This window comes from Hibiscus syriacus, unplaced genomic scaffold (assembly GCF_006381635.1).
Source record: "Hibiscus syriacus cultivar Baekdansim isolate YM2019G1 unplaced genomic scaffold, ASM638163v2 tig00006715_pilon, whole genome shotgun sequence".
Lineage (NCBI taxonomy): Eukaryota > Viridiplantae > Streptophyta > Magnoliopsida > Malvales > Malvaceae > Hibiscus > Hibiscus syriacus.
Window position 1 is genome coordinate 33,801 of NW_024062107.1, and position 11,140 is coordinate 44,940.

At 33.9% G+C, this 11,140-nt stretch overlaps 1 protein-coding gene across 1 annotated transcript; it reads left to right on the forward strand.

The window, feature by feature from the left end:
• Positions 1-8,745: 8,745 nt before the first annotated feature.
• On the forward strand, positions 8,746-11,140 carry LOC120200982. Its single transcript, XM_039201685.1, has 5 exons — positions 8,746-8,799; positions 8,948-9,005; positions 9,262-9,313; positions 9,446-9,601; positions 11,067-11,140. Exons 1-4 carry the CDS (start codon positions 8,746-8,748, stop codon positions 9,594-9,596), a joined length of 315 nt encoding a protein of 104 aa, XP_039057616.1. The 3' UTR covers positions 9,597-9,601; positions 11,067-11,140.

The following is an 11,140-nucleotide window of genomic DNA, read 5'->3' on the forward strand; positions in this document are numbered from 1 at the left end:
AGTTGTTGTTGACAGGTAGCAGTCCCTTCGTCGTGAAGTTAAAATTGCGTTGTCTGGAGTCCAATATCCTTCGTTGTGAAGTTGAAATTGGCTCTGAAATTGAGAAGTTGTTTGTTGACAACCAGCCGTCCCTTCGTTGTGAAGTTGAACTTGTGTTGCCTCGAGTGCCACGATATCCTCCTTCGTGGAGTTGAAATCGCAGATGGCCCCTTCGTTGTGAAGTTGAGCCTTGACTTGAATATCCTTCGTCGTGAAGTTGAAATCCAAGTATTGTATGTTGCGGGTGGACACAATTCCCTTCGCCGTGAAGTTGAAACCATGGAGACCCCTTTATTGTGAAGTTTGGCTTCGAGCTAGATATCCTTCGTCGTGAAGTTGAAATCCACTCTCGAGCAAATCGTGTCGCTTTGAGTTCAATATCCTTCTCCGCGAAGTTGAAATTGACTCTAGCTAAAACCTGAAAAAGTTATGCATATATGTGATGCTATGGATGCAATGCTCTTAGGTGTGCCTAAAATGCATATGCAACATATGTTATCTTGGGGCTCTAAAGAGAAATCTCGATCTTCAGTTGTCTGTCTGGAATCTTGATTCTTGAATCTTCAAATTTTGATCCCTGATCTTGAATTCTTCAAATGTTCAAATCTGATGTGCACATTCTATTTTTGATTTGAGAAATGCTTCTCGACCATCTCAAGTATGTGCCTGAGCTGAGTGTAACGGTTCAGATGATGCTTCAAAAGAATTTGTCTTGAAAAAGATAGAATTCGTTTCAAGGGAAACGATCTCAAAGATATCTGTTGTTTCATGAGAAACGGTCTCAAGGGAAACAAAATTATGTTTTAAGGGAAATAAATTTGAAGATTTTGTGTTTCAAGAGTAACTGTCTCAAGTGAGACAAAATTTGTTTTAGGGGAAATAAATTCAAAGGTTTTGTTTCAAGGGAAACTGTCTCAAGATAGACGAAAATTGTTTCAAGAGAAACTGTCTCAAGAGAGACAAAACTTAGTTCCAAAAGAAACTGTCTCAAGGGAGACATAATTTGTTTCAAAGAAAACATATTCAAATATTTTGTTTCAAGGGAAACTGTCTCAAGAGAGACAAAATTTATTTCAAGGGAAATTGTCTCAAGATAGATGAAATTTGTTTCAAGAGAAACTGTCTCAAGAGAGATAAAATTTGTTTCAAGGGAAATTGTCTCAAGAGAGACAAAACTCTTCTAGTGAAAACGGTCTCAAGCGAGACAAATCTTGTTTTAAGAAAAACAATCATGAGTGAAATAAATCTTCTTTCGAGTAAAACAGTCTCAAGTGAGACAAAGTCTGTTTTAAAAAAGCAATCTCAAGTGAGATAATCATCTGCATTAAATGAGACTGTCTCAAGCGAGACAGAATTTATATTGGAAATGTCGAATCTGAAAATGAATGTCGATCTTTCTGTCTGTCGAGTTGGTTGAAGTGTAGTTTCTTGCTGCTGAGCTAAGCAACCGACATCAATCTGTAAAGGTGCTTTTGAATCGAGTATCCTTCGTCTTGAAGTCGAACTTGACTCTAAAGCTATAAAAATTATGTACGTGGAAAGAAAATGATAGATATGACGCTCTAAAATGTATGCATAAGATGCATGTAACATGAATTGGTTATATTTTATCTCCTGAAAAAGGTCTGATAATTCGCATTAGGATGTTGAATCCCCAAAGATGCCTCAATATCAAAAAAATACCCCAATATTTGATGTTGAATCTTCAAAGATACCCCAAATGTTCCTCATTTCTTGCTTCATCATTGATTCTAAGCATGAGCTTTGTGTTTGAGAGTCACATGTCATTTACCAAGATCCACTCTAGAGAGACTGCCTTGTTTGAAAAAAAATGTTTTTCTTTCTCTTTTATTTTCAAAGTCATGAAAATATCAATTAAAAGAGTTTCAAAAAATGTTTAATCTCAAGTTTTAAAAATATTGCCCCTATCACGGTTTTACAATTGAGACGAATCATAAAACTAGAGTTCATCGGATATCAAAGAATTAATTACAATGTTAATCCTTCAATAAATTATAGCTATTTGACAACTGCCAAGATCCAAGCTATCTTTGGGAGATAGTCAAGTAAGGAAAGGATAAAAAGTCTCAGGTTATTGTGTTTGGTCAAAGGTTTGGCATTTGATGCTCAAAGGTTTGACATTGGATGCTCAAAAGATTGATGGGGTAGCTTGCAAGCTCCTCTGCTGGAAGTGTTCCCTGACTCCCAACCTTTGTTGTCACACTCGGATTGTGCGATGCCTTATCAAGGAATTTACGTGATCGCCTTAGTTGCACAATTTTTATATTCGAGCCGCCTTTTCAGGTTTTCAACTCGAACCCTCCTTTGGTTTCAAGACGTTATTCAGGATTTACGTCTTGAACCGCCCTTTGTTATTTTTTCTACCATGCATTAATTACATTGTTTTTTTGCAAACAAAGATTAATCCTGATGGGCGGGATGAAATCTGAAGATAGTATCTTCTGTTTAGAAATCCATGTATGATTAGAAGGGACTTTTAAGGCATGTAATGTAGGCCAAGGCTCATGGTTATGAAAGAAAAGGATAAATAGGCCCAAACAAGTGTTTCAGGGTGTTGAACCAAGGATCAATTCATTCTGATGCCTTCAATCCTGTCTTGCTCAATTGGATCTGCTCATATGTGTTTCTCTGGATTTTCTCTGGATGTTCCATGATCTTTGAGTGAAGTGATTCAGAGATTCGGGAATGATTGTGCTTGATCAATCTCATAGTTTGAAGCTTGATGTGCCATTTGTCTTTAGGGAATCTTTGCATGTGCTTTTTGTCCCTTTTTCTTTTTGATTTTTGCTTTTTTTTCTTTTGTTATTGTTTCTCTTTTTCTTTGTTTTTTGCTTTTTTGCTTCTTTTCTTTTTTGTTCTTGATTGGATCTTCGCACTTTCCATTTGGTCCACCTTTTGGTGTCTCCTTTTGATTGATGTCTTCACTCATGTTAGCAGATTTCTTCCACCTTGCCCCCCAATGTGGAGGGTGATCCTTGGTTAGGGTTGAATCAGAAGAAAAATACTACAGGCTCAAAAGGGGACACAAGCGATATATATTTTCTCCTGTTGTAAAGGGATAAAGAAAGAAAGCCGTTCATCATTTCATACTTGGAAGTCCTCACAGAAGAGGTATCCCCAGGGGGATAGATTTTCAGGATTAATTTCATTCACATGAAAACAGTGTAGTTAATGCGTGATAGAATTATTTCGAATGAATTGTTTTTTTGCTCCTTGCTCCCAACATATCTCAATGTTCAGGCTCCCGGCGAGATGCCCCAAATTGTGTCTTAGAAGAATGCTCATGTTCAAATGAACAACTCAATGCCTTGGGTATTAAAATTTCAATTTTGAGTCTAATGGTGTGACTTTATTTGACTCAAAGAAAGGTATGGGTGTATAAAAAAGATAAAGACAATGTTCAAGAATTTCAAAGGGAAGTTATGTCAAAATTTGGTCTTTTTGGTAATGATCAAGGTATTTCATTTTGGGGTTTGAGACATGATAAGAAAGGTCTAATCTTTTCATATGTCAAAAATCTATAATTCTTGAAGAGTTAAAAGAATCCTTAATTCATTTAATATTCGAAGAACTAAAGATTAAAATTTGTTCAATTGCTCCACCTTAGAAAGTATCATAAATTCAATCGTTTAAAAGATTAAGCAAACATGAAATATCAGTGACGTGTTCAAACAAAACAATCCTCTAAGTGCAAATGGTATATGCCATGCCCCTTCTTCGGCTGTCAATGCCCCTGAATCCATCAGGTTTTGGATCTTGCGCTTCAGCGCCTTATAGTTCTCAGAGGAATGTTTGGAGCATCCTATGTGGCAACTACAAATAGCTTCAACATTGTAGCCCTTAGGATATGTGGACTTTTTTCTCAGATCATCTTGGCAGGTTTAGTCGTACAACCAGCTGATTGGGCTCATTCGTTGTGATAGTTTTTTATGATGTTACAATCTTGCTTCTATGTGGTGTCATGTGGTTAAAACCACTTCATCGAATTCTCCATGAAGAGATTTCATGATTATGAAAATACTTAAAAAATGAAATGTATATGCAAAATGCAAAAATGCATGAAATGTTCGAGGCATTGATCCAAAAACATGTATGTTATTGTAAATAACCTTTATTGGGACAAAAGGGTTTTATCTTTTAAGAGACAATAAACATATTTAAAGGTACATCCGTACTAAATCCTCTAGGCCCAGAACCGGTTGACTAGTCATTTGCCTTCGTCTTTTACCGGTTGAATAACCTGTCGAACCGCTCCGTCCTCTCTGGATGAACCATGAAAATGTTGAGTTTTTTTGTATTGGTTCCCAAAAAGTGTCGAATGACTTCATCTCTGCCTTTCATCCTTTGCTGAATCTGAAATTCCATTGAAATCCTCCATCAAAGGGATTATTCGAAGTTCATTTTCTTGTTTCTTGAATTTGTCGACAATGACTTGCCATCTTGTTCTTGTTGTCTTTGAATGGACTCTCGAGGTCAGTAACCTTTTTCTCGTCTTGCCCCTGCCACCTTTGTCAACCCATTTTTGAAAAGTTAACTTTTGATGTACTTGATTGTGGGCACCATGAATGTGACACATAGTTGTCTTGCAAATTGTCCTCATTTTCTTTCTGAGCCCTTTTCGGACCATAGCCGGACCCCTGCGTTCTTATCTCTTGTATTACAACCCCTTTGTCCATTAATGCAGATTATTCATGTTTTAACAAACAAGTTTTTGGTGGATCAACACCTCTTTTAAATGATGCAAATAATGAAAACAAAATAAAAGAGAACAAAAGTAAAATAGAGTTAGTGAGATAAATCAAAACAATAATAAAAACGAAAAATCCTACCCCACATGATATCTACCCCGCATGCTTTAATTCCTACCCGGACATGATCTCTATCCCGCATGCTAATTTCACACAAATCCTAACCGCATATTTGTCTAGTTCGCATGCTTTGAACAGAAAGTAAAGCAGGAAATAATTCCGGCATCCTAGGGTTTGAAATGAGGTTTTGGGGTGGGCTCTAATTCTCCATCATCTCCCGGTTTAGGTTCTAAAAAAACGGTACCCGAGTTCTTCTTGTTGGTGCCCCCTTTGGCTTACCAGACCCTTAGTCCTAAACCCATCACAGGCTTGTATGGACTAAGTTAAACTCGAGAGGAAACATTCCCTTATGCCCACACGGAGAATAAATTCACACGAAGGCATAAGGTATATGTATCCCGAAGGCTACTTGCTAGGCCCACACGGTGAATAAATTCACACGAAGGCGTCGCTTTCACCCCCACTTAAAAGGAATTGGAGCTCGGGTATAGAGCCTTAGATGAAAAAAAAAACTTTGAAGGCTGAAATCATGAGAAAACGATTAGTCCAACTATTTACTCGAAAATATAATCAAAAGTAAGTAAAAAGGATCGAAATATTACCTTAAAATTTAAACTTACCCTTTTCGTTAAAAAGACAACTGGAAATTACCTTAGCCTGACTCACTTACATGTGTCCCCAGCGGAGTCGCCAAGCTGTCGCAACCGTCTTTCGGTTGGGCCCCGGAATTGGGCTTTGACTTGAAAAATGTGGATTGGAGTCGCCACCGATAATTTATTTAAAGATAAATGGGTTGATCAGATACCCTATTTCTTACCTGATCTGCGTCTTACCAGAAATATATCGGGCTCGGGAGTCGGTTACGGTCAAGGAAGGATTAGCACCCTTGAACCGCCCTTTCGGTACTACGTAATTTCCAGTTGTCTTAATTAAGAAAAATAACAAGTTAAATTAAAAGATAAAATAATGATCCAAAATTACTTACCTTTGACGGATTTACAAATATACCCTTTAAAAGTCAAAATATGGGTTAGAAGAGATGAATAAATGATAAATAAAGTAAAACAAATAAAATAAGGAGATTAAGTAAGAAATAAAGTAAATATAAAATGAATAGAATATATAAAATAAAAAATAATAACACTAATATATGCACAGCAAACAACTAAATAAAAATAAAATGATAATGCAAATAAATAAATAAAACAAGTAAAAGAATATAAAAACATAAAATATAGGATAAATATAAAAATAGATAAATAAATGAGTAAAAATATATAAAAAAGTAAAAGCATATATATATAAGTAAAATAATAATAATAAAAAAAAGAAAATCAAAAGTAATATATGTATATATACATGCAAAATAGGAAATATATAAATATATATATATATATAATAACACTAATAAAAAAACATATATACATATATAAATAAAATTAATAGAAAGTAATATGCATATATAACAAGAATAATAAAGTAGGAAAAAAATGATTTAGGGGGGAGAATTAAATATTTTAAAAAAATGAACACGCCTCAGGGGTAGATCTAGGTTCGAAATTTCGAAATTCCACCCTTTTTTAGTCATCGGTGCAACCACGTTTTGGGTTATTCAAACCAAATCTCAAGAAAAATAACGTGCACATGCGAGAAATGAACGAACCAATGTAAAAAAAGATGCTACCTTTTATTTCCTTTTCGAATCGTTTACAACTTTGCTTTTGTATTTTCCGTGCTTTCCTCTGTGTTTTGTGTGTAAATCGTGTCTTCAAATGGTGAGTTACAATGGCTATTTATAGTGCTTGTGGATCCTATCTTTAGGAATTTAAATAATAGTAGAACTCTATCCTATTTTTAGGAGTTTGAATCCTAGCAAAATTTTATCCTATTTTTAGGAGTTTGAATCCTAAAATTCTATCATATTTTTAGGAGTTTGATTCCTAGTAGGACGAAAAATGTGTGTTGACAAACATGACAGCAGATATCGCAGTTCATGTTGGTCACATTAAGTAATTACAACATGAATAATGGAGAGGACAGTAAACGAGGTGAGACATATAGTTATTTGACACCGATTCGATCTACCTTTCGATAAATATTCGATTTGAATGAATTCATCGAGTTCTTAACTAGACGAAACGACTTATTTGATATTCAACTCAAAATATTTATATATTAAAATTTATTTTTTTAAGAAATTAAATTATTAATAATATTAATATTTATGTGTTTATTTAAAAAATATAGTAGAATGTTTTCATCTACCTAAATTTTAGTTTTAGGTTGGAGTTGAACTTCAATCGAATTAAATTCAAGATTTCTTTATTTCAAAGCTTAGGCGAGCTTTTTTTTTCGAATTTCAATTCATAATTTTGAGGACAGATCAAGCTTAAAAATTGTAGCTTCACGAGTTTTCAAGTCGAGTCGAACTCGATATTATCACATAATTATATGTCATTATTCTATTTATAACTTAACACTTAAATAATTAAAATAAGATTGAATTAACAATTTAATAAATTAATTAATAAATCTTAAAATTTGATAATCAAAATAATAATAAAAAAGTTAATGATAAAATTTAAGATAAAGTATTTAAATGGTCACTCTATTATATAGTATTACTTTGTTAAGTTTTTCGATTATTAAAAGTTGCAAAATGATATTTTGACTATAATACGTTGATTTATTGAGTCTCCTAAATGTTAAAAATTATAAAATGATCATATGACTATTTGTAAGTTTCAATTTCATTATTTTCTATTAAAAATTGACATCAGTCTGAGCTAAACATTAATTAATTAATTGAGATATAATAAAAATATAATCCTACCATCGTAAACGACTATACAACTCAAACATATCTGAAATCAAATTTTATCATATCCTAATATATATGTTAACCTCTGCTTAAACAATAATTTTATCATATCCAAGCATCGCAAACAACACCCTATAATTAGATTTCACTATTTTATAACTTTTAATAATCTAAAAATTCAATAAAACAATATCGGAAAGGATATTTTTGTATTTTATCCTAAAATTTATAATTTAGTCCTAAATATAAAGTCAGAGCCTGAGTAGGGATGACAAACGGGCGGGTCGGTGCATATACTCCTCTCTCATCCCCATACCCACCTAATATTTTCAAATCCACCACAGCCCACCAGCCATGATGGATAAAATTTTTCAAATCTACACCCGCCCAAGCGGGTAAATTCTCAAATTCATCCCTGCACCCACTACCTAACTGGATACGTACCATGCTAGACCTGCCTGACAGCAACCTTAAGTTATACATAAGCAACAAACATAAAACAAACACGTCCATTAAGAAACTTAATAAAATAAACAAATGATTATCTGAGTTAAGTGTTAACATAGATCTTAAAGTGCATAAAACACTATAATATAATACATAATTAAAGCCTAGAAACATAAATGATAAACATATAATATTTTTGTTTTTTGACACACATAAATGACAAACCCTAAAATTATACCTAAATTTTTCATGGTTTAAAATTTAATGGGTATTTAGTGGGCTTGCGGATGTGGGACGAGTAAGGTCTCAAACCCATCATCCGCCTACTAGCCGCGACGTGTAACACTTTCTAAATCCACACCTACCCATTACACATTAAAATTATATCCATCTTTGTCCTAATTGAAACGGATATAATACGAAATTTACGAAATTATACACATTTGTCATCTCTAATCCCTAGAGGGGAAAGGACTTGAAAGGCGTAAAGCGAAGACATTTGCCGCGATATAATTTTCAGTATTTTGAATTGGGCCTCCTAAACAAACCAGAATTTACGTACCAAATCAAAAGCAGAAAACTCCCTATTCGAAGCTCTAATCCAAAGCAATGGCTACTTCACCATCTCAGCAGGTTGACACTTCGTCTCTTCCTCCGCCTGCGGCAGAAGAAGCCGAATCTCCCCTCTCTTCCCTCATTTACGATTAATTCTCTTTCATCTGTCTCACTTTGTCCGGTTATTACTTTTTCTCCGCTTATCATTCCAAACTGCTTTCCGTATTCTCTTTCGTTACGTGATTTCTCCTTTCAGCCATCGCATGTTATAAATATTCGCGTCGAACAAATGCATCTCGTTATTGTTTACCAGCGTGATTCAAATCGTTTATGAAACGTTGTGAAAACGTGAAGTTCTTGGCCTGAAGCGGTTTTAAATTGGATAATTAATTGTTAATTTCTTGAGATCGTATGTCTTCCTCGTATTTTTTGTGTGGATTCTGGACATTTTCGAGGATTATAATTGAATACACAAATTTCACTTCCATGAACGCGTCCTTGCAATGCTTTTACGATTTTATTTTCTCCGATCGTGTTGTTTTCCTTATATTTGTTTATGCTCGGTTACAGATTTGTCACAAAATGTTCAGATGACAATGGAGAATATGCTTAAGATGATAAAGTGAGTGAATCGTTCTTGGTCATTTCATCAGTAAATAATAGCAATGTGGAACTTAATTTGGGAATAATGATCAAAACTCTGTTATTTCTCCTAACATTATATTCTTTTTCCCTTTCAAATAAATTTCTGCAGTGAAATTGATCAAAACTCTTCGGGAATAATGGAAGAGGTAGAGAAGTGCAAAGTCTCTGCTCTTGAAAAGAAGAAAAGTTTGGAGGAAGAGAAGGAACGGTTCCAGAAAGCTGCATTCACTGTTTTGGACATGCTGAATAGCAGAGAATGAGAACTGTAAGCTCTATAATTTCCATCACCACCTTCATATTACTCTTATGGAAAACCTGATAACCGAAGATGGGTTAATATTGGGCATAAATAAATGTCACTCTACCATTATCATTGAAGCTAAAAACACAATGGGTAAATATGCATTGCCTCTGTCACAAACAGTGGACATATACAAGTATCCATTCATATGACACATGCAACTGTCTTGCAAAAAAAAAAATCTTTAGAAATGTCATGCGACATAGCCTACATAGGTAGAATAATCATCAGTTAAACAGATCAAAATATGGATAACTGATAAATTTTAGGGAAAATTACGCGTTTAGTACCTAAACTATCAGTTTTAGTTCATTTTAGTACCTAAACTTTCATTTTGTTCAAAACCATGCCTAAAGTTTAGTTTTTGTTCATTTTAGTACCCATTCAAAATTTAATGTTAAGTTTTAAAAATATTGAAAGTTTAGGTACTAAAATGAACCAAAATTGATAGTTTAAGTATTAAATGCGTTAAGTTTTTAATGGTGGGATACTAAAATGAAACAAAAACTAAATGTTATGTATGATTTTGAAAAAAAAAAACTAAAAGTTTAGGTGTTAAATGGATCAAAACTGATAGTTTAGGTACAAAATGCGTAGTTTACCCTAAATTTTATTTTAACATTTAGACAATGAATAAGTGATCATTTTCTCTCAAAGCATTAAGTTCTTCAAGTTCTGAGCCATCTGCCATAAGAATAGTGCTCCCTCTCTTTCCGAGTTTCTTTTCTGCATTAACCAGATATAACCAAATTCAGCGTCCTTCGTTGATGATCACTTATACCTATTTTATTTTTTATTCGTTAAGTGTAGAGTATTCTGGTTTCCTCTCAATTAAGGGGTTGTTTGTTTACTTCAGAATGATTAAGCGCTGAATCATTCAGAATGTACTTTGATACTGAATCATTCAATACCGTTTTGTTGAATCAGTCAGCACTGAATCATTCAGAGGTGCGAAACAAACGTGCTGAATACTGAACGGTTCAGCATTCAACACTGAATGATTCCATTCAGAGCCAAACAAACAGCCCCTAAGTTTACTAACTTCCCGATCATGTATTGATGAAATTAACTTCCTCTTAAGTGTTTTTAATCTATGCTCTATATTGTTGTGATGTGAAATGAAAATGTTCTTCCCAAATAAATCAGGTCGAGTTTTAGAAGATGGAACCCGTTAAACACGGGTTGGGTCGGTCATAAAATCCAACCCAATCCGATTCATGTATATCTCTAATTCAGGTCTATTGATCAATGATCAGAATGTTCCTTCATGGTCATATCTATGGTAGATATGCATCAGTTGTTCATGTGCTTTCTTTAGACTAGAAATAAAAGAGGTTGATAACCGAGGTTCTAGTTAAATTATTGATCTCTCTTTCCTAGATTCGGTATATTTTACTTTGGAAAATTAATAGTTTCATACTTACTGTAGAATTTTGTCGAATGTATAAAATGATAAGAGTCAAATCCGTCATCTTAGAGAAATCGAGGCTAAAGGGAGCAAAT

What these genes read in the sequence shown, in the direction of transcription:
- LOC120200982 (XM_039201685.1), top strand. Translation starts at nt 8,746, where the DNA reads ATGGCTACTTCACCATCTCAGCAGGTTGACACTTCGTCTCTTCCTCCG. An exon ending in TCTCGTTATTGTTTACCAGC is followed by an intron (nt 9,006 to 9,261) that starts GTGATTCAAATC and finishes GCTCGGTTACAG; the next exon opens with ATTTGTCACAAAATGTTCAG. An exon ending in AATATGCTTAAGATGATAAA is followed by an intron (nt 9,314 to 9,445) that starts GTGAGTGAATCG and finishes AAATTTCTGCAG; the next exon opens with TGAAATTGATCAAAACTCTT.